At 38.9% G+C, this 24,376-nt stretch overlaps 1 protein-coding gene across 2 annotated transcripts in view; it reads left to right on the forward strand.

Moving 5' to 3' along the window:
• The window catches only part of BMPER (BMP binding endothelial regulator), a 145,601-nt gene extending 123,308 nt beyond the window's left edge, over positions 1–22,293 (forward strand). For both annotated transcript variants that reach the window (XM_063156862.1, XM_063156867.1), the window contains 2 exons: positions 14,231–14,361; positions 20,371–22,293. In XM_063156862.1, coding sequence (XP_063012932.1) covers positions 14,231–14,361; positions 20,371–20,552 — 313 coding nt within the window. In that variant the 3' untranslated portion in view covers positions 20,553–22,293. The remainder of the gene's footprint in view (positions 1–14,230; positions 14,362–20,370) is intronic.
• The last annotated feature ends 2,083 nt before the right edge of the window (positions 22,294–24,376 follow it).

Below are 24,376 nucleotides of genomic sequence, written 5' to 3' on the forward strand. Positions count from 1 at the left end.
CATTTAGTGCAGGATGAAATAATCCTGCCATTAAATAAGAAGCTCACAGTGGTGTTGTGAAGCTTAATTTGTTTGGAAAATGCTTTGCAGCATTCAGATAAAAGGCAGTCTGGATATTCAAAGTATTATTACTGCACAGCTGGTGGTCTACATGCTGCAGATGTTTCTTCCATGCTGTTGCATGGTTACTTAAGTGGCTTCTTAGTGCAGATGTTCATGAGTGAGCATGCACAACCTCCTCTGCTGATGTTTTTTGACACGGATTTTATTGCTGCTTGACTTTTGATCTTGAAAAGAATATTCTTCTACTGGTGAGGTGCTACGTGTGTGTATGACTACATCCCTGTTGGTTCAGCCCCCACTGCAAACAACAGCATCTGCAGATATTTACTGTGGGCCTTTCTCCTTAGCCTCCATTTCCTTCTGTGGCTTTTACTTGTTCCCACAGTGTTTGACTCTGGGGATTCTGACTCTTCTGTTAATACTCTATCACCATCACTCTCTTCATGCAGACGTGATGATTCCCTTTGTACTATTTGCCCAGATGGGATCAAGAACTTCATTGCATCTTGATTTTTTCTTTCCTTGGTTGCTGCCACTGTTACATAAATGGATCTCTAAGGATTTCTGGGCTTGCCATTCACATTCTCTTTGAAAAGATTGGAAGACAAGATGAACTTCTAATTTCTTCATGTTCTGTGTTTCTCTTTCTTAGAAGTGGAGAGAGTTAAGGTATGACTTCAGCTGACATCCACATGGAATATGCTGAACATGTGCAAATCTCTAAGGCTGTATGATTTCATCAACCTATTTGGTGAGAGAACTAATGCTAAAATTTGCCTTCCCCTTGCTCTGCTTTATTTCCAGCAAATGGCAAGATATCCAGTCCAATACAAGGGCAACTAGTTAACAAGATTTTTGTCTAATTTGAAGTGCAATATATTACTGACCTAAGAGTAGAAAAGAACGAAATCTGTACACACACTCATTGTACACAGAGAGAAAGAGGAAAGTACAGCAGAATTGTACTGCTGGTTAACAGTTCTGGTTAACATAGACTTTATTCACAAGATTCACATGGAAGACAGAGAGAATTTGGTACAATATACTGGAGCATTTGTTGTGATAGGTATTAAAAATACAAGCTTTCTGGGCAGTGTACTAAAGAGCCACAATCTTGCAGCTTACAGGAATGAATATTGGCCTTTGTGAGACGGCAGATGCTTAAAGCTGACTGCATCTAGACAAATAACTTCAGACAGAGAAATCTTACTACTTTCTGTAGCATTTTATGCAGAACTCAGCATAAATCATAGCAAAAGGCTCAGTCTTTACCTGTAAAAATTAGATCTGAAAGAAAGGCAGCTTGAGAAGCCTAGACCCTGGCTACATTGTGAGGTAAATTGCACCTTAAAGACTTTCTCCTTTACCCTGATCTTTAAATGTGTAACAATTTGTCAGTGCTCATGGAATCTTCTAAATTATATCCATGGAGACTATGGCTACCTTTAATACACAGAACTGATGGGGTTTATGCGGATATATACCCTCTGACCCAACTGAAGTGTCTCATCTGTTCTCTGGGTTCATCTTGGTAGGCATAACTTTAATTCTTCCTCCCTAGTGTCTCTGAACTATAAAAGTTGCTACAGAAATGTGTAATTATTTATTCCACCTAACTTCCCCACTATTGCTGCTCTAAGATGATAGACTTCTAGTATTTCTACTAGTCCTGATTCCCATATTTTTTCATCCTTGACTGCTAGTACTGCAGTTATACCTCTTCTTTTGGTACACCTATTTCTAATACTGGTGTGCCCAGTATCACTGGTGGGGTAGAGGGAGCAGAGAGGGATGGGGAAAAGAGGAAGGAAGTCATTCTAATGTTCTCTCATTACTCAGTTCATCACCCCTGTTTCATGACCAATACCTCCTCCTCTCTTCTGATATATTCCTGTGCTCATTCTGGTTAGGAATTCCGACTGAAATCAAGTCATCATATGGGTAACATTTGGATTCATGTAATTTTGTTCATTATGATGTAATTATTTGTGATTTACTATTGCTTGATAACAAAAGATTCTTTTGCACGTTATAAAAATTACATTCAATCGCTGGCCTCAGAATGGAGGCTGAAAATCAGGAGGAGGGGCTTTTAGTCCTGCCACTTTGGCTTGAGTTTGAAACATTTCACACAGTAGCTCTGGTAGGAGTAAGCTGGGCTTCCTTACTAACCTAATAAAACGCAGACCATCCTAAGGGGATGAGGGAGTTGCATTCCAAAACTTGCACTGCAAGCAACCAAAGTTTAATGGAAAACGTTGAAAAGATTCTATTAAAAAACAATTTTCCTCCTATATATCATAAACTCTATTTTATGCTTTCCCCACTCCCTCCTTTTTTTCCTTACTGGCACAAAAACAGGATCTTTGTTTTGACAGAGATAATCTGCTCATGCTTTCATATGGGCCCTCAGGCTCCCCACCTGTGGAAAGATCCATGGGAGCAGAAAAACTACTGAGTTCATTCCACATGCTCACCTCAAAGGGAAGCAAGCAGTGGCCTCACAGAGGTATGGACACTGTGGTTCCCAAGGACCCTTGGAGAACATGAACACAGTCTCCTGCACAATCTGTCCAATTCCCAGCGATAGCTTTTCCTTCTTTATTGCCTTCTGTGATTTCTCTCTCCATCTATCAGATGGCTTCTTCAGGAGACATGCTGTATGGGCTGCTTTGCTGCAGTTGTGCTGCCTCCCCTTTCCCAAAGTCTGTAAGGCACACTTGGGGCTGACAATTTCCACCCTCAAAGTGCTGGTGAGAAGGGATATAGTAGCTTGCAGCCGCTGCCAAGTTTGACAGCAAGCTTCCTAACAAACTGGTACAGCTCCGAGATCTTTCCGCTGCTTCTGTAGGAAGGCCAGGGAAGATTTTATGGGGTGAGAAGTGATGAAGAGAGAATGAATTGCTTTGTGGCTCACCAGGCAACTTGTTCAAGGTGGCCAGCATGGAGCACTGATCTGTTCCATAGTCGCTGCCCAGCCAACAAAAAGAGGCAAAACTGTGTTTAGTACTTTGTATACAAGACTAAGCCCGGAATTTATCTTAACATCTTTGCCATTGGACATGACCCACAGATTAACAGGAAAAAAAAACTCTGATTATTTTGTGATAGGGAGAGTTTGCTCATGTGGCTGCAATTTCTCATTAAAGTCTGCTGATTTACATCACAACTGCCTTTGTATCTAGCCAAGTGAATGACCATGCCCAAACCAAGTCACTGGAAGGTAAGTTTCAAGAACAAACCTTGGCTCTGTCTGCTCATATCATCTCATCCCACTTCACCCAGAATTAGGTCATTCTGGCTTTATAACATCTATGTGGGTTTCTGTGGTTCCTGGGCCAGGCTGATATGTCTTGGAGTCACTATGTCTAGTACAGGAAATTTTAATTCATAGCATTTAAATTCAGAATGCTTGAATTTAATGTTCAGTGATGTTCTGAATGAGTCTGGATCCTTCAAAGCCTTGAAGTACAGAACTGAAAAAAGAAAAAGGCTGATGACAGTTCTGAGTCTTGGCTCCTGTGTTGTGAGCAGGAAAATCCCCATCCATTTCACTGAAGCCAGCTTTTCATCCACTGTGTTTTTATGCTCTGTGTGGTGTTTTGTACCTGAAACCTTGCAGTCAGGAAGGCTGAAGAACTGTGGCACTATGCAAAGCACACCTTATCCAAAGCTCTCTGTGAAGTAGCAGGCTATGTCAAACTGATTAGAGAGCACAAACTATGTCTCTGCCTCCTGGCTGAGTCCCTATCACTCTGCTCACCCTCTGCCTCTGGTATAAAATCCTGAATGGGACATGGCAGCACTGCTGCTGTTTTAAGACAGCCATCCTTGATGGGCCTCAGTGTTGGGGTGTCAGTCAGGCTTTATGCCTGCCAATGCCCACATGGTTATTAGAAGATGTAGAACAAAAGCAGAGGTGCCTGAGGAGATGTAAGGCAGGAGCTAAATAGCCATCATGAAAAAGCTCAGCCTTGCTGGAGTCAGGGTAACCCCTCCAGGACTGCAGTTTTGCATTCATGTGTTTGAATCCTGTCTCAATCATGCTTTATGAGCCTATGTCTTTGTATGGGTCTGGGCCAGGACCACACAGGAAGCCATAAAACCCAGAAACAGAGTGTTTTTCTGTATTTTTAAATTCAGGTAAGCTGTCTGTTTTGCCACTTCATCCAAGTCCTATTTTTAGCAACAACTTTGATGAGGAGCAAAGAGGGAGATCTCAGAGGTGAAATGCACTGTGAGGATGTGACTGGCTGGAAGGTGGCATTCTCAATGAGTCTGTCTTTGCTGAGATGAGAGTTTGGCTCTTGTTTTCTAAAGAGAGCAAGATGAGGGAGAAAGCTGTTTTCTAAATAGCAGTCCTATCAGATCTTTCCATTGCTGTCTTTCTTTCTTATTCCATCTGGAGCCAGCAACTTTTTAAATGCTCTGCAGCCACCTAGAGGAAAAATACTGCTTGATTGAAATTAATTTTATATGGATTAAGCCAAGGAGTGGGCTCTGCAGAGTTTAAGAATGTGAGTTTCTAAACTAGCCAGCCTGTTTATTATTATATCACAAGACCTCCTTGGAAATATATACAGTGAATCATCATCAAAAGCTGAAGATAACTTCAGTTTATGTTTATAGTTCAGAAATATTTCCTGCTTCATGTTCTCATTGTGCTTGTTATTGGATAGGACATATTTTTATGACAGATAGTATAGCAGGGCCACAGTACATTTTGTCAGCAGACAGGAGGAGATGATCTGGTTTGAATTTTTATTTTGAAGATTTGAAACCTGTATCATTTTATATGTTTATCTAATGACTATGACAATATGTTTTTGGTATATCTACATGGTTTATATTTCTGTAGGGCCATAACTTCAAAACCTCCCAATAATTTTTGAGGTTCTATCTAGGATGTTTATAAGCTCATGCAAAACCTCTGGCTTTTCTCAGATGAGAGCTGTCACAGAGAATACACTAATGGGCTCTCTGTCTACCAGAGTGAAAGTTGATGCAGTCATATTAGAGCCATTTAGTCCATGCAATGTTCATTTACACTGAATGAAACAGAATAACAAAGTTTAACTGTTGATTGAAAGTACTTTAATGTATAAAGTTAGACATTAAAATGTGTCTGTCTTTTTGAAATTGAATTAAAATTACTAAGTTTTTTCCTTTTCTAGATAAGATATGGCAGTTCAGTCTCCACTTGACTAGAGAGCTGGGGGAAGTATTCTTTAAAAATCAAGTCTAGACATGGAAAAAAAGATAAAATTTTATGTCAGTTACATAATGTAAAAGTTCAAAATGATGATGGATTTTCCTTGGTAGCTGTGCCAGAGGACACTGAAAATTCCATTATGATGGAGTGTCTCTGTCATAAGGCAAATTCACTTTAGCAGTGTAAGTGCTAAGCTAAGTATTGCACGCAGTGAATGGAAATGCAGAATACTAATATGGATATTGAAAAGGTCCACTGAAACATTCTCTGTTTCTTTTCCTCTCTTAGGAAAGACGTGATATGTGCATATGATGTGGTCAGTCAAATAACTTGAATAGTGCTGTATTATATCAGAACAGAATCTGTAATAAGGAGTCTTACTGGATTAAAAAATCCTAAACATTATGAAATTTAGGAATTTTTCTAGGGTGTGGCTTGGGAGGGAGGTGATTCTGCCCCTCCACTCTTGTGAGATGGAGTGCATGCAGTTTTGGGTCCCCAGTATATGAAGAACATCAGCAATTTTTGGAGCAATATCAGAGTAGGGTCAGCAAGATGATTAGATGAATGGAGCACCTCTTGTACGAGGAAAGGCTGACAGAATTTGGATCGTTCACGTCTGGAAAAAGAAGGCTTCAGGGTGACCTAGTTGTGCCCTTCAAGGATCTAAAGGGAACCTATAAGAAGGATGGAGAGGGACGTTTTACAAGGACTTGGAATGATAGGACAAGGGGGAATGGATTCAAACTAAAAGAAAGTAGGTTTAGCTTAGGTAGTAGGACAAAAATCTGTACTGTGAGGGTGATAAGGCACTGGAACATGTTGCCCAGAGAAGCTGTGGATGCCCTATCCCTGGCAGTGTTCAAGGCCGGGTTGTATGGAGTTTTGACCAATCTGGTCTGGTGAAAGACATTCCTGCCTGTGACAGGTGGAACTAGATGGTCTTTAAAGTCCCTTCCAACCCAAGGCATTCTATGATAAATGATGGCATACCAGAAACACAAAGAAGGTCAGTTTGGCCATAGGAAATCAGTGATGAGCATATAGGCTGCACACCTAAGGCTCCTGGGCCTATGAAAGATGGGATTTTTAGTAGAAAATGCTTTAGGAGTTAACTTTCTTCCTGAACATTAAACCTTTGCATAAATGCATGATAAGCCTTATCATATAGGTTTACATATACAGATACTGTTGCCTTTACCAGTTATGTGATGGATGTTTGCAAGTGGATGACTATGGACATTAGTTAACTGAAGATAGCATATCTTCAGAAAGCAGGCTTTAGCTATTGAACCTTCAGTGTCAGATTCCAGGTCATAATCCTAAATTTGGTTCTCTTATATTATTGTTGATCCAAATATTTTATTGCAAATTACTTCTTGATGAGGGTTTTGGATACTCTGCTCTAAGTGCAGTGTTATTATGGTCCTGGCATTTTCCAGCTAGATATACAATCCACAGATCATACAGCATACAGGCAGCCAAATCCTTTTTGCAGTAATCTCTTCAAAGAGAGTGGAATAAACTTTATTTATACCACTCCAGTACGCAAATAAAATGAGAATATTTTTGATGGCTATTTTCAGTGTTCTCTTGGGCAGTTGTTTGAAATGGGTTAAGAATCTTATGCTGCATTTCCTCTTTATTCCAATAATTCCAGTTACAGAGTCACGTAAACACGAAGATTGTTTTTTAATTGTTTCACTTCAAGATATATGCTACATATGAACTCAAACCACTTGAGTTCTCCTGCATACAGATTTTTTTTTCAAATGCCAGGACTGTTTATTTCAAATGCCATGGCTGCACAATGAAGGTGAAACTCTGCATGGTGCAGAGAAACAGAAACAGAAGAAGAGGATGTGAAAACTCTTTTCCACTTTCTGAAAAATGTGTGGGAGTGCAAGGGGTCAGCTCTTCCACAGCTGTGGGTGGCATTTCAATATTTTGTTGCGAGTTTTTTGAGCAAAAATCCACTCTTTCTAAAGGTGGCAAGTCAGCTGCTCAGCTGTACTGTAACTTTCAGCTCTAGGAAATATTCTGAGTCATACCAGATGCTTCTTGGAGTCCAGCATGGGACTACATTGTCCTTCTTAGTCATTGTTCAGCTATTTCCCTGTGGAGGGATTTTAGCCAACTTTTCCATTCTCAGGACCAGAAAGTACAATTAAAGTCACAGATGCCTGTAAGGATCCAAGCACGAGATGTAAAAACCTACTTGACACATTATCATGACACAATCATCATGAAGAATGAAGTAAGTAAGGCTACTGTGCCATTTCATTCTTTATTTGGTTCTTCTTCCTTCCTCCCTTTTAAGTGCATGTACCACTGGTACTGCATATTGAAAGAGATTATAAATAGGTGTCAGAGTAGTCTATTCTATTGACAACTTCTATTTCATGAGATTTTAGAAAATTTTCCACAATGTTTCATTGTTAATTTTGCCATATTCTTGTGGGTAATGTTGGTTAAAGCAATGAAACACAATTCTGGCACAAAATACTCTTTATATAAAAGTTAAAAATACATGCAGAACACTCTTTTTGGCTTTATCCAAAGGCTTTTTGGATAATATTTTTAGCAGCACATAGTGTAGGCTTGAGGTGATAACCACAATATGGTTTCTTTCAGAGGTCCACATGGACATTCTTTTATTCAGCGTTGGGAAAATACCGTTTTTGCTTATCCTTTGTGAGGGAAATATGGGTTCTGATGTTTTTTAAGAAGATGTATATGCAAAGAAATCAAAATTGAATTGCTGTCTGTCTTTACTATGTTGGAAATTACCAGCAGTAATTACCACTTGCATTGAAAGCATCCTTTTCCAATGTTGACTCTAAATAACTGCTTTGGGAGGGTTCCTTGGCAAGACAGAGATGGGATATGGGTATCTTGTGTGATTTGGTTTCATTATCTGAGTGCCACATCTATATCTGGACCAGGAATGTTGATACTCAGAATTAAATTAAGACTCTTCAGTGTGTGTGTAACAAGACTGCTATGCCCCAAAGATCTTAAATCGCATGCATCTCTTTCTCTTTGATGTAATTATGTATTTTATAATTCTTTCTGCTTAGCTTAGTGTGAAAATACAGTCCATGGTTGAATCCAAGTTCCAAGTTGCACAAAAATCAGGAATCAGAATGAGCTTTGAATGCCTGATTCAAATGCCTACTGCTGCAAACTTCTCCTCTGCATTCTGCCAAAAAACAACAGTCATATTCTCAAGCATTATAGCCAATGCTTTCTTTATAGTAATGAGATTTCCCCATGGAGAGGATGTGCCTGCAGTACATTTGCTATGTGCAGCCCACTGAAGATGAGCTGCGAGTTCCCTTTCTGCTCCCACACTCGTAGCAATGTTTTGGAGCCTGTTGAGCAGGGAGTTCTTCAGCATGGGGCTTTCTCCCGTACAAAGTGCACATTCTCCAGTACAAAGTGCACATAAGCTGCTTCCCAGTTTATGTGGGCCCTTATTTTCACACTTACCAGAAAAAAGGGTCGGGGCAGTGATGATTTAACTTTGTTATGGATGCCTTTATCTGATCCCCAATTTAAGGCAATGTTACCAATGTTAGGATGTGTGGGAAAAGCATAGAGGGAGTACAGACATGGTTACCTGGTCTTGGAAGAAATGGTCCTTGAAAATGACTGACTTTTCTGCATGAAACAGTCAATTCCCCAGGCAAGTGCTTTGAGTGAATACTCAATAAACTTAAGAATTTCTGTGTTTTCAGCAGCCTCCAAAATAACTTTCTTTGAGATACTTGCTGGTTGTGCATTAATATTAGTAAACTCTGGAGAAAGAAAGAATGATCTCAGGCCTTTGATCTCAAGCTTCAAAGCCATAATAAGTCTCCAGCTCTACATACTATATTTCAGTACTTCAGTAAGGTTAAACATGCACATGCAGACAAGAGAGAGTTTGAGATAGCAACAGCATGAGACTTTCCATTATACATTGGAAAATGGTTCATCTTCTCATTTTCTTACTTTGTGAAATACCTTTTCTATCTGGGGCCATAAATAATGGCAACTCATTGAATTTTGTCGAAAAAACAGCCCAAAGAAACTTTCTCTCAACTTAACTACTGACTTTATTTTACTAACTTTAAAGAGGCTTTAATTTTTCCTAAAAAATTAGGCCAAGCTTGTGCTAAAACTGTGATTTGGCTTACCCAATAAAAATTTATCCCAAGAAGTCATGTCTCACAGGATGGTGGGGCTGGAAATTAATATTCCTCTATAGGCAGATGACTCTTCAGGCTTTGAAATTTGCAAGTGTACAGCTTATTCCAAGTGTAGGAGAGGACAAACCCTGTCACCCTCTGATGCTTCTTCATATACACAAAATGTATGTAGTGATGCACTATCTCTAACTGCTTTTGTAAAACCTCTTGAGATCTACTGATGGAAAGAAGAAGATGTTATTGTTTTATATCTGTGTGGAACAGCTCAAAGGTACCAAAATGTTTGAAAAATGCACTGCATCATACTCCTGTTATGATATGTGGGGGAAAAATTAAGCCCCTTTTAAAATGGTTGGTTCTGGGTTTGGATTCATGTGCATTGCAGAGGAAAATGAACTGCTGATGTTCCCCAAGTGAACATCTGCAATTTCAATCCCGTGTGGCACAGACTAAGGCTGTAGGCTTCATTGCTGTGATCTTTTCTTTTTCTTTTTTTAAATACTGCATGTAGCACAGGAGTCTGTTCTTTGCCCTTTGTGGGACTTGGAGACTTTCCATAGTTTAATATGAAAAAGGGCTGTTGCTGAAGGAGTGTAGTCATCCAGTTTGCTTTGAAGATGTGGCAGCAGAGTGTGTGTTTGTCTCCTTCAAGGGTGTGTCCCACAGCTGCCGGATGCCTTCACTTTCATGGATTTCCCCTTGCAACAGTTTGTGATTATACACACCCAATTAACACCATCTCTGACACATACCCTGCAGGCAGCACAGGCAGCATCAAAAGGAATCACAGTGAGGCACTTGGTACCAGGACTCAGAGGCTGGCTGTTCTCTGGTGCTTATTTGGAGCAGGGAGGCCAGATAAAGTGTATGGTCACATCCAAGTGTTTTTCTTTTTCTAAATGTAAATATGTCCTTAAAATAAATGTAATTTTCTTTTAGACCACAACATCATTGCATCCCTATGATTTCACTGAGGGCAGAACTGAGGTTGCCTGAAGTATCTTGTTTGTATTTCCATGGCTAGTGAAATAGCTTCATTTTATAAGTAACTTGCGCTGCAGCTTTCTTGTGGAATTATTTCTGTCTGACTGTAATGTTTTGATGTTTAAGTTTCTAATATGTTTTTACTTCATTTACACAAATGCTTTTTTTTGGTAAAGAGTCACAATACCCCACAAGACCCAAAGTCTCCATTACTGTGCAGTACAGTAAATTGTCAATAGAACTTCATTATTGGCATAATTCCAAAGTTTTATTAAAATGTATTTTTTTTGTTGTTTGAACAGTCCAGTCAGATTAGAGTACAGATAAGATGTGAGTACATGCAGTTAGTGTCACCAAATGTCTTTTTCCAATTCAAGGGAAGAATGATAAGAAGGCAGAATCTGGGGAAGCAGAGAATCTTTTTTGAAATGTATCACTGGAGAGGATAAAAAAATAAAAGCTATGAGCATGCCAAAGTTTCTTGCAAGGGGAAAGGATTAGGATAGCACACAATAATCCGTTTTTCAATTTACTTGGTAAATCTTCCCATAATAGCCCTTTAACACAACTGTAGCAATAATTAATGTGAGAAATGTAATTAAGTGCAAGAAGTAAACAAGTTTTGCTAAAAAACAGACCCTAAGTTGAAGCTTGGCCATGGGCCATCAGCAGGTCACCCTCAGAACCAGGCCTCAGAGAACGGACATCTTTTACTTCTGTGTCCTTGCTCAGAACTGCCCTTTCATTAGGAAATAAAAGGAGGTTTTATTTTTATTCACTAGGCTTGGCAGCTGTAGATATAGTTTTCTTTAAACTCCTTTTTGATTTGACATTATTTAATTGATTTAATGAACTGTACAAATAATTTGAAATTGTAATTAATTTATAAAACTGCTGCAATCTGACAATGGCTCTTCAGCTAAGCCTAGGGCTTGAACCGAGCAGCTGTCACCAGGATTAAACACTCGGTGAAAATAAAAATTACACCAGCAATTTGGTATGTAATTAATCAGCAGATTCTTTGTTGCACATGGCATGCTACTTCCTCGGTGGACACCCATGCTGAACACTGCAGCAAACAGCGCTGATCCCAGCCAAAGCTCAGATGTTTCACTCTGGAGCATGCCTGGATGTCCATGGCCGTTTCAATGCCAAGGGATAATGGTTGGTGTTGCTCACATAAATATAGGAGCTAAGCTATGTGCTCCCAAGGAGCATGGCTGCCCTCCCGCAGACTGGGAATGCTGTCCTCCCTTCCCTGATCCCTCAGACTATGCCTAGGCTTTGCCAGGGTCTGTGCTAGCCTTAGCATGAGCATGTTAGCTTTTAAAAAGCTTGGGTGATTGATGGTGAGCCTGGAGCTTTCCTGTTCTTGCATCTTTTTCTGATGCAAGCATCTGAGGTAGCTGTAGGTTCATTGACTCAGTCCAAGACATCTCTCTCTGAGTAATGGTAAAAAAAAAACCAAAAAAACAAAACCAAAAGGTATGCTCTAAAAAGCAGAGGAGGTACCTCAGATTTAGGGTTTTATAAGTTCTTAGTCAAAGAAGTTGCTGAACATATAGCCAAGCTGATACTGGCAAGCATCCCTAAACACCATGGACATCAGTAACAACTAAATCTGAGTGGAGAGCGGTGAAATGTGTTTCATAAAGGGGGCTGGCACAGAAACAAAAACATGATAAAATGGTACCTGGACCATCAACTATTTATGGAGATTATATACAGACTTTCTTTGTGATAATGATTTGTTTCAGTAGCAAGCAAGCATCTACTTCACTGTAGAAATGAGACAGGCACCTCTTAAATTACATGGGGTGTATGGAGCAGTGCCTGCTGCTGAGATAATAGGAAGAGATCACAAAGAGATGTTGTGGCCAAAGGAAAACAGTGTGAAGTTATTTAGTGTGCCACGTAAAAAGGTGACCCTTTGTGCTTAAACAAGGTCTTTTATCAGCTGACAACATCAAACCACCCCAAGGATGTTGTGCTAATCTATTCCTTGCCATTCAGCTGTGGTATGCATACAGCAACATCTGTTACTGGAAAAGATGTAAGGGGACCTACCACAGGACTAAAGTGAAATAAAATGACATTGTCCTTAGAAAGTAAAGTTATTGCAAGTGAAAACAACTGGTCTGTAAGTACGAGCATGTTATATATTTGATCCAAAGCAATTCTGTTTATTCACAGCGCATATATATCTCAATAAATCAAGGACAGGTAACGTTAGATATTAGCACTTGTGTTACTTATTTGTCACAATTATTTCGTAGGTAACTTCATATTGAGGGTCCACTGAGAGTAAATCTATTAAAACTCATGAAAATGTCAAGCAGAAGTGTCTGGTCACTGAAGCAGATGGTGACTTTGGCATGGGGAAATATTCTTCTTTCAGAGGCACTGTTGGGCTTACAGAAATGGACTTGTCTGTGTTCAAGGGATCACTGATCCTTTCTCCTGGTTTTGAATAAAGGCTTCTCAATTACTCTAGAGTATGGGCATTAGGACTCCTGATTACTTTGTCTGAGGTTTTTGCATCATTTCCAAGCACCTCTTCTGCTGTGGAAAAGTTTCTGGGAAGCTAAGTCTATATCTATCCTTTTCCTATAGACAATTCATATTATGGTCCACAGAAAGAGCAACTAACATGAAGAGCACATTTTTCATTTCAGCTCTTCATCTTTACAAGAGGACTTGTGCCTTTGTCCTCTCAGAAACAGGAAAGCCCCCAAACATGCATGGAACAGGGGGGCCTTGACCCCATGGACACCCAAGGTTCATGCACAGAGCACCTTCATTGGCAAGCAGATGAACTGAGGGTGTGATTTTCAGAATATGCCTTCCCTTTTCCTTTTAATGATTCTGATTCTTCCCTGCCTTTTAATGATTCTGCTGAGAGTAGTAGATACTCAGCATTTCTGAATTCACATTGCTACACATGCAGAACCATCTAAACATTTTGCATATGGAGAAACCACTAACTGCAAACCTCTTGGCTCTTGCCAGTTATATTTTAGGTCTGTGCCAAATAGGCACATGTTCTGAGCAAGCTAACTTGAAATATAGTGGTCACATAGGGTCATGTTAGCAGCTTTGCTCCTTGTCATTGTGGTACTTCCTCATAAGAAGGGACTGGGTGGTATGAACCGTGCTTGAGGGATTTCCTAGCATGAAACTGCTCAGTTATGCTGCACCAGCCCTGTTGCTTTGGAGTGTCCTAAAGTCTGGCACTTAGTAGTGATGCTGCTGAGAAAAACAGGCATATAGCTGTTTTCACGCCTTCAAAGGAGGAAGAGTCTGGAGGTAACCTGAAGAGGAGGCATCATCGCTTTCTTGGAGGGACATGTGCTCATTGCCTACAGAATTCATACACTTACCACTACTGTGATGATTGTTGGTAAAATTATTAAATTATTACTTTCTAGGAATAAAAAGTTTTTGTCTTATGTTGACACAAAATCATTGCAAAAATGGAGTTTACCTTCCCCCATTAAGGTCTCAATCCTGTCTGCCTGACATTTCTTGGATCTTCTCAACTCCCTGTTTCTGTGTGGTTCCCTGGTGCTCTGGAGGCTTCTCTGCATTAAAGTAGCACGCCAAGAAGGAGATGAGCCCTTGGGATGGAATCTCAGGGATGCCTTTAACTTTCTTGCCATTTAGCACAAGTTGCTGTGGCATTGAATGCCATGTGACTGGAAAGTAAACAACTCCAGCACTCAGGCAGATATCTGCCAAAGCATTCCTTTCTTATTTGTTTTGTGGTTTTGTTCTGCAGGTCCTGTGTGACAGACATGTGTGAGTGTCCGATCCATAAAAACTGCTACTGTGAGTCATTCCTGGCATATGCCCGTGCCTGCCAGAGGGAAGGACTGAAAGTCCAGTGGGTGCCCGAGCAGAACTGTGCAGGTAAGCATTTTGCTTCTTTGTAAGCTGTTGCATAGGCTAATTGGCTGTGATCATACTATCCTTTTACTCGTGGAGCAGTATGATCCACGAGTAAAAAGATAGTATGATCAAAAATTATACAGGAATTGGATCAAAAATGATACAGGAATTATAGCAGCTTGGAAGTTCTTGCAAGTTTTTCTTTCAGGATATGTAAACTGTTGATTACAGAAAAAGTTTAAATTCCTTTGACCTCCTGTCAAACCATAGTTATATTTCTGGGGACAACATGCACATATAATTGCAGTTGGTTCAACAAGGAAAGAGGAGCAAATCTATTTAGTGCAAATATTAAAATGTAAACCTGCATTAATAATTGCATTTGGTCCATTCTCACTGTGTGATTTGGACTGCATTAATTGCAAGTAACTGTGAGTAATTGCCTCCATGAGCAGCAGTGGCCTGTGGCTATGGGCACTTGAACTAAAATGCAATATTGCAGATGATTATTTCCCCTGATGATGGTCTCATTAATTTAGGACACTCTGTAATGGCATTGGTTTGCCTGGAAACGTATTCAGATTTATGTAAAGCAATTAAGAGGAGTTGAAAAAAACCAGCAAAGAGTGAGAGGAGGATACTCAGTGCTGTTCTAAGAGCTATTACTCTGTGGTCCATTTTGGTGATTGTGTGTGGTACAGGATCTGCTCTCTGAACTTCAATTTCCTTTTCTATTGAAGGCATTTTAGCAGGGATGGGTGAGTGACAGAGCAAATTACGTTTGATTGACTGTTCCCAAAAGGTTCGTTTTGTTCCTTACAAAGCAACAGGACAATCCAAACAGGGTGTCATTAAGTGAAAACCCTATTCAAGGATGTGGTTTTGGATAGCACTAGTAATATATATTATTTTAATCTATCTATCATGATAGCTGATCCATGAAGAACATGAAGCAAGCATTGTGATTTTTTTTTTCCAAAGCACTTCAGACTGAGACCTCACTGTGGCAGATGCTGTAAAAAGAATAAAAACTTCTTGCAAGCAGCTCCTGCCTTAAGGAGTTTATACAAGTGTTGACATATCACGACTTAACTAATTGAGGCTTCATTTCACAATTTTTTTTCTGGCATCTTACCAAAGAGAAGAAAATTTTCTGAGGCAAAACCAGTCCTTGAGAGAACATTATGAAGGAATTTAAACACACAGCCTCCATTAAAGCTAATGAAAGACATTTTTAAATCAACATGAATTTTTTAATCTCTTCTAGAGAGAAAGGGGAAATCGTGTTAAGCAGAAAATGTAAATAAGCTGTATAAGGCTAAGTACCCTCAAAACGCTTAAAGTATCCAATGTTAGATAAGTAGCACCATCTTCTAAGTAAATAACACAGTAACCATTAAATTAAAGTGTATCCACTGCTTTCCATATGGTACCAGTGGCCAGCACCAAGATTTAATCTTGAACAGACTTTTTTTCTCTCCAAAACAAATAGTTGCAATTATTGTGTCTCAATTACAGATAAAAGTTCATAGGTGGAAAACAAAATTTCTGTAATAAAACTTTAGCATTCTATGACTTTCATTTCCTGCTTGACATTTCATAGCTGGCAGGACACTTGCAAGAGTTGTGTTCTGATGAAAATGGAGTAGACTTATTAGAAAGTCAGGTTTTAATTATACTTTTGTGTGTTTTAAAACTAGATCTTGTGTGGTTGCCAGTTGCTCTGCCCTAACTGCTGTAAGCTTAGCTCATCTTTATAATCTTCAGGAAACTTTTGTTTTCTGGAGGGCCAGCCAAATAGGATGCTCAGGAGGCTCAGGAATTGCATGCCCTGTCCCCTGCGTGCTCTTCTCTCTCCCCCAGTGCAATAGCTTATTCTCCTCTACATTATTCTGCAGAACACTGCTGCTCAAGGTTTGCTGTCCTATGAGGTTGGCTCATTAAAGGGAATGTCAGCTGTCATTTATTGAAGGAGTGAAAAGTGGAAGATAATGAGTAAGGAAAATGGTTAGAGGAGGAAAAGGTTGGTGAACATGGGAACTGAGAGGGTTAGGAAAAGGATGTGGGTTGCCATGGAAAGTAGTGGGGACTTAGACCTGTTAGGATGAGCATAGGAAAAAATATGGTTCTTGAAGGAGAAATTAAAAAACCAGGACAGCCAGTATGAGGAAAAGAAGAAATAAAAAAAAAAAAAGTGATACCTGCAAGAAGAAACATAAAGGATAGAAGTGGAAGGAAGTTGTTTGAAAAGGAAAGGAGAAAGAATTTTTTTTTTTTTTACCCAAGAAAGGCTAGACAAGACATTTATAAAGTACAATTAAGTAAACGGAAGTGCTAAAAGGCCTTGGGATATAGTAATTTAATGCTGCATTTTTCACGATACCAAGAGAAAGAAGACTCAAGGATGGTAGAAGGCAATAACTCCCTGCCATGGGCATGACTACACATGCAAGAAAATGAGAAAAGGGCCATAATATAGTGCAAAATGCACTGATGTGCTGACATGCTACAACAGTTTCATAAAATCTGAACAATTTTCTCTTTTCCTCTGTGATCAGTTGGAGGAATATGAGCATATATCAGATTTTGACTCTTCTCCTTTGGGTCCCTTTTCTGCTGGAGAATTTTATGGCATGTGTCACTCTTTTCCCCTGCTATATGTTGCTTTCCTTTGACTGCTTTATTGCCTGTGTAAATGTATCAGGAGGGCTATTCTGGCTTTTCAGTGGATACTTACTGAAAACTGAAAACTGAAAATATTAAAAGGAGTGTACCATGGGAAGGTCAGTGCTCAGATCCATCACCTTTAGCTCTGTTAGAAAGAGGTGTTGTGAATTGCAAGCACTATTAGTCAAATACCATGGAAGTCTTACAGAAGACTTCCAAACTGTGTAACACTGACAGAACAAGCCAGAACATTCATTGATGCTCAAATATTAGTTCAGAATTTTCAGTGAAATCAGATTTATCAGATATCATTAGCCAAGGGAATCCTTCAGCAGTTATGCAACATATTTTGGCTTTTTTGTTGGGGAATAAGATTTCCTCCTGAATAATTACGGCCATGTCTACAAAGACAGGCACAGAGGCCTCTTCTGTGAAACTGCCAAAGTGGCTGGACTAAACCAGGTCTAGTCTGCAAACTGTAGCCTTATTAGGCTGGGTTTATTAGCTCAGGCACAGTGCTGTATTTATGTGACTATATGGCTTCTGGACTGGAGCTGGCTATTATCCCGCCAGCTCAGAAAGTGGTCTGAGGAAGCTCACATCTGTCATGCCAAACACATGTTCTAGAAGAAGAGTGGAAAAATCCTGTTGGGACTGGTAATGTTTCAAAATACAGTATTATTAGTAACTTTTGTACGTTGGACTTGGGTTTTGGATTTTTTTTTTTGCTAGTGTACTAAGGAAGTTATTAGTAACAGAGCTCAGTTCTTTAAGAGAGGAATTTGTCTTAGAGGAAGGGTGCAAAGACAACACTTCTGTTTTCCATGTTTACATGGTAGCGAATCACTTCAGCAGTTCCTGGGAAGCCTTCTGCAGAATGTCTTTATTTTTATATTTTAAGCTGTTGATGAAGTGGAATGTTGGATCAATCACACCACATGTTAACAGCTGAATCACTCAACAATAAAAGCCATCCAGGGAACTTAAACAGCAGCCATTTTACTTTTCTGATTTTTCCCTTGACAGTGTGTTAATAATGCCATTATGGGCTGCCTACAGCTGAAAATAGTCATCATATCTTCTACATGGCATCGTCTAAAGGATAAGGAGGTGTTCTGACATCCCAAATGTGTGTGTGGTAAAGCAGAAGGGGGAGTACATACAGATGCCATGGCTGCCAAGGGCAGGCTGTAATAGCCTTTTCATTTGCTCTGGAAAGGAGCCCTTAGCCAACTTTCCTTAAAACCACCAGCTGAGGAACCAAACAGAGCTCAGGTGAAAGGAATGGGCCAGCTATTACTGCACTTAAGCTTTGTGGGATGAAACCTGTGCAGCCTTAAAGCTGAAGCTTGTATTGCCTTCGGTATGGAAACTATATGAGCTGAAGTCTAATGTTTGTTTTTGGTTGGTCAATTAGTGATCCTACAAAGGGGAACTCATTTTCATAGAAGAAGGATAAAAGCTTCTAATAAACATCTCTTGTAAGATAATTCACATTGTGTATGGACAATCACTAACTATCCTTGAATGTCTTAGTCTGCTTTCCTAATCTCTTAATACATTGTTTGCAATGCACTGGGGAGATCTGCACAGTTTCATTTCCCCTGTTACAAAGATTCAAACTCTATTCTTAACACACTATGTAAGTGTAGAGATTCCTGGGAATCTAACATTTTATTCTATGCTTAATATTGCTTGCATATTTTTTCCCACCTTCTAAATTTCATGTTTAATTTAATTTTTTTTTTTTAGTTTTTTCTTTTGTTTGTTCATTCTTAAGTATGCATGGAAGTTATCATACAGAGCAAGACAGAAATGTAAAGTTGGAAAATTATTCTGAAAAGATCTATGCTCGAAAACTGAATAAGCCTATCTTGAACACAGCTGACAGACAGATATTTGTTTCCAGCCTATTCTAAAACAATGTTTAATTAAAGATGTCTCAGAGAGTTTCTAGGTAGGTTGCTCTTGGTGATTTCTTATGCTTAAGGATAGAAGATTGGGGTTTTTTCTCCCCTGATATCTTATATCCAACTAATATTCAGCATTTGATTCTCTGTAACACCAGGATAATTTGCTTCTGTACTATTTTTTTTTTAATTTTGGGTTTTTATTAATATCTGTGTCCTGAGAATTGTGTATGCATAAATTCCATAAAATGCACAAGTAAAACTTGAAAGAAGCTGATGCTGTTTTGGAGATGCCTTAATGGTGAAAAGGAACCCCTTAAATTTATTATATCTTAGCAATAAGACTTCCATTCTCTTTGATACACTTATATATATTTAATCAATTTGTTTCTGTTTTTTCTTTATGAATAATAGCAGTGCTGTAATGACTCTGTAGGCCAATTCTCAAAACAAAACAGTGTTTTCTGTCCATAAGAAAATTTTCACTTAAAAAATATTGACCTTCAGTCTCTCTCAAAGTTGAAGAAATCTTCCCAATACAATCACCTTTCTGAAAATAGCATGAGATGACTGTGGATGCTTGAGAGTCCCTTACCATCTACGAATTATTTTATCAGTCCCTGTTTTTGCCATCAGCACAGCTGTTAAAAAGAATAACAGACTTTTATTTGCCATTGAACTGTGTATTATTCTCCATACTAAAAAGGCAGGATATAAAATGTTGAGAGTTTCAATATTGATCTGAAGGGATTTTAGTGCTTTTAGCTGAGCTTTCAGTGATCTTTTATGTTGAAAATGCATTGAACTGTCAGCTCCATAAATTAGTGAATAGATACTGGAATCATTAAGTACAAGAGCCCTCACTGTCAGCAATCCCTTGGTAAAACAGTGTGGATACAATTGATTTTTAATATTTGTTTGTTTTGGAAATGGTGCTTCTGAATAAAAACATTGATTTAGTTTGCTGCAATATGAAATATAGAAAATATAATCTTTAGAGTCAGAAATTCTAATGGGGTGAATGACTCTTCTTTCTCTTCCTCTTTCTGTAGAAATGGAACTAATAATAAAACTGTCTGTCCCTGTAAACATTTCAGAAATCTTTGATAAAAGGCATTGTAATGAATAAACTGTTTTAATCCTTTAACGTAAAGCATACATCTGCATATAGACAGAAACCTTGCCAAAGCCTTATATACCATTGGTTGTGTTAAAATTCTCAAAAACTTCAATACTGCTGTGGATTTGATACTTTTGATAAGGAATTTTGCTACTTTTATATTTATTATGTAATATAGTGGAATCGTTTTACAAGTAATTTTTTCCTCTAGGTAATCATCATGCTAAAATGTGCTTTTTCATATTTGCAGTAGAAACTAAGCAAACAGATAAGTAAATTTCCTTGTGGGGCTGTGTGTAATATGCATAAATTGTTCCCTTTAACTCTTTTCAGCAACCCAGTGTAAACACGGTGCAGTTTATGATACCTGCGGTCCGGGATGTGTCAAAACATGTGACAACTGGAATGAAATTGGACCATGCAACAAGCCCTGCGTTGCAGGGTGTCACTGCCCTGCAAATTTAGTTCTTCACAGAGGAAGATGCATCAAGCCAGTGCTGTGCCCGCAGCGGTGACATTCATTCTTTTTCCATGGACATTAGTGCACGTGGTCACTGACCCCCCTGATGCACACAGCCAGTGAAGGACTCCAGCTGTTTGTGTGCAGATTCTGCAAAGTACATGTCTACTCACAGAGTGTAAATATGCTCCTCTGTGTGCATTTGTGTGTCTCTAAGTACACACACGTGGCACCTAGAAAGATATATAAATGTATACTGTGTGTATTTGGACACACATGTCCATACACAAGTGCCCTAAACGTAAGTACAACCCATATATTTATATATATGTCCACATGCAAATATACATAATTTCTATATGCCATAGAAGGATGAATTATAATATGTATATTTTTTGCTATAAAGTTTATGTATTATTATTTCTAGGACCCTGATCTGTAAGTCATTGTATAAATAAACCAGGTGTTTTTAATATAATATTGTGGCATGAAAAGATTGGATGACTTTGCCGTTGCATAAGTTTGTCGTTACCAAGGAAACTTTTCTAGGGCCACAGCACTGCCAGGCTGGATTACTTTCAACACAGAACCTGGATTTACAGTTGTACAGGAAACACATTTCTCTGGAGATGGAGGATTTATCTAGGAATATTTCATGCGTACCTTAGAGCTGCATAGTGATTGGTGACAGTGCTTAATTAGGTAGAGAAAGCTGGGGATTGGCTTTTATGCTTTACTGAAATAACTGTGCAAAATGATTTCCAAAGCTGGTTGGACAATGGCCAGGATAGAGATATTTCTTTCTGGAACGGCACCAAAGAGTCGGGGCCAGATTTTCATAAGTGTTAGGCACCCAACAGCTCACTTTGAAAATCTGACCGCTTCCCATTTCATATCCTAATGCCCCATCTCTGTTGTGTTTGGCAGTAGCTGTGAATACACAATGAGGAGCTTGAAGAAAATATTCATGTGCATATTAGCCCCTTAAATATGTTTGAAATGCCTAGGTTTGTTTCATGTTTCCCCCAAATATTATGCAAAAGCAAATCCCACACTGAAACGTTTTGTTTCAGTGTGCCTTAAAACATCAAATAATGCCAGGCTTAGTAACTCATTTAATTTATCAGCATGGTTTAGAGGAAAGACAAATTCACCCCACTGAAAACCAGTAGAGAATGTCAAATGTTAATTGGAGAACTGCATTTTATTTCCTTAGTGGTCTTTTGGTTGAGGTTTATGAACATGTGGGCTCTGTGAAGTTTGCATGACTTTTGAAGTCTCCCAGGGGAGAAGCAATAATATGGGATTTCATAAGAAACGGATAAAAAAGCCAAGCAACTTTCTCAAGCCTGAAGGGACGGGGGGCTATTTTTCTTCACTGGAAAAGGCTCTTGTAGAGCCTGATGGAATGGTCTCTGGAGATGATAGAAATCTTTGTGCATCTGATTTAGGTTTATAATGAAGTAATATCTTCCCACATAGCTACTTCCATCATGCCTTGCATTGAAATTGCACATTACAATGCTTTGAACAACTTTCTCCTTTAATTCTTTTCTTTTGAGGAAGTTAAGCAGGGTATGAGTTTGCAGTAAGTGAGGGGGTAAACACACTTGGGTTATACAGCCTTTCTGCGATCCCACCCTGGAGGAAGATGCTGAGTGAACCTGGTTAACTTAGGCACCACACTATCCAAAATGCTGTACCACCACAGTGTTAAAAAGAGCTGGGCATATAATGCCAAGAGTGTTCCATGGATGTTCATCCAAATCTTAAATAAACTCAGCCTGATCTTTTTATGTCCCTTTTGTGTTTGTTTTCTTGGAACAATCAAATAATTCAGTTTAACTGGCAAGAGAGGGTTATGAAGACTCATACACAAGTGGATTGGGAAGCAGAATTGAAAATGTGCAGATCCCATCAGAGCAGGAAACTAGAAGAGTTTTATGTGGCTCATGTGCTAATTGAAGGGCAAAGTTGAACTTTAGAACAATTGCAGTGGGCTGAAGGAGTTAAAATATAAAATAGCAGTCATTAAAATAATTTAAAGTGTCAGTCAGACCACAGAGCTTTTCAGCCTGCGAGCTTTCAGTGCTAAGATATGGGGTCTAAACAATTTAAAAGAATATTTGCCTACCTTTAGTTTAGGGCATATTGTAATTACTTACTGCTCAATGTTTCCAAAATAAAAATACAGGCAACGTGAATTGCATACATGAAGGGTGTATACATCTCTCTTTCTCTCTTCTTCAGACTTATAAAGGTGAGTGAAAGGTGAAGGGAGAGCCCTCCAGCTCTCCAGTCCACTGATCACATTCAAGCAGTGCTTAATTGATTCTAGGTGAAGAGGTGACTCAGTCTTTCTATAGGATGAACTCTTATTTTTTTTTAGGTCTTAAAATGATTCAGTTTGAAACCTGACCAGGTAATCTCAAAATGACTCATTCCTTGGTTTAAGTTTTTCATGTCTGCCTAATTAAGACTAGACCCATGCTTTTAAGTTTAGTGATGTAGACTGAGGAATAGAAAATGGTTTTACCTCTAAGCCAAGTGGTTGTGTCCTTATGGTGTTGTAGAGCTTTTTCCTCCAAAATCCACCATTTTCAAGGCAAGATTAAGTGCTATAATCTCAGTTCACATGTACCATCTAAAAAAAGGTTGTTCCACTCTTCTGGACATTTCCCCCAGATTTCCACTTGGCAGAAGTTTTACATCTGTATCTGTGGTTGCCCTGTGCCTAACTGAACTATTGAGACCCTATCAGGCCCAGCTGGGTCTGTTGCACTCCACTCTTCTCTTTTTCTCTCTCTTTCAAGGTCATTCAAAAGTTGAAAGTCTAGCCCAATACCATCAATACCATTATTATCAATGGCCTCACAAAGTCTGGGTTGAAGCCCATCTTTCTCCTTCTGTCTTTCCTCATGGAATATTGCCCTTAGCATGCTAGAGCTGGAAGTTTCCTTTATATCACTGGGGATTTATTTTTTATGAAATTAACTGCTAATCCACTATTAGTATGCTAAATGTGTTTAATGTGGAATAATTTTTAAAATAATAACATAACATTGGTAATTCATATGGCATATGGTGTATTCACTATGCAAAACTGATGGTTGTGTAAATTTTGATCTTGATAATGCTTATGTCAACCTGTTTATATAACTTTGTGCCAGTTTGTAAGGTGAAATATATTTGAAGGAGCAGAGGTTCCAATCAAAGAATGATCCAAAAGGGAAGTCTGAACACCGCTTCTGTAGTCCAATGGAGAGAGTCAAAACCTGGATCAACAGTTTGACAATTAATCTGCTGTGTGTTCTCTGGCAAGTCATTTAATATTCTAACTTCAGTGGGGAAACAAGGCTCTGGATTTGTGCATATTTTTTAAGTTTACGGATGGAAAATGTTCTAAAATGACATACCAGGGTAATGTCAGCTGATATTTTACCAATCTACTCAGGTCTGCTTTGCATCAAGTTGTCCTATCTCTCCCAAATCATCATCACTTGGAAATCAGCCTTTAGTTGGCATATGTGGAGGTCAAATGTATTTACTTCCTTCTCATGTATTTGTGTCTTTGTGTCTACTTTTCTATATTGAGTTTTATAAATCATGGAGACAAGCCATAGCCAAACAGAACAATTTGAGTTGTAGCCCAAGAGTCCTGCATCTTCCAAGAACATTTTTCTTCTATAGAGTAAGGTTGGTTGCACTTAGACAAAACAAACAAACAAAACCACCAAACAAACAACAACAACAAAAAGAAATAAAAAAAGAAAATACTCTTATTGTCTGACCCAAATGTGAACTCATCCACCCATCCCTGTATCACATGAGTAGTTTTCAGCAGATAACCTAAAAGAAGTAAATTCTCATATTTTCTGC

The sequence above is a fragment of the Melospiza melodia genome, chromosome 1, assembly GCF_035770615.1.
Source record: "Melospiza melodia melodia isolate bMelMel2 chromosome 1, bMelMel2.pri, whole genome shotgun sequence".
Classification (NCBI taxonomy): Eukaryota; Metazoa; Chordata; class Aves; order Passeriformes; family Passerellidae; genus Melospiza; species Melospiza melodia.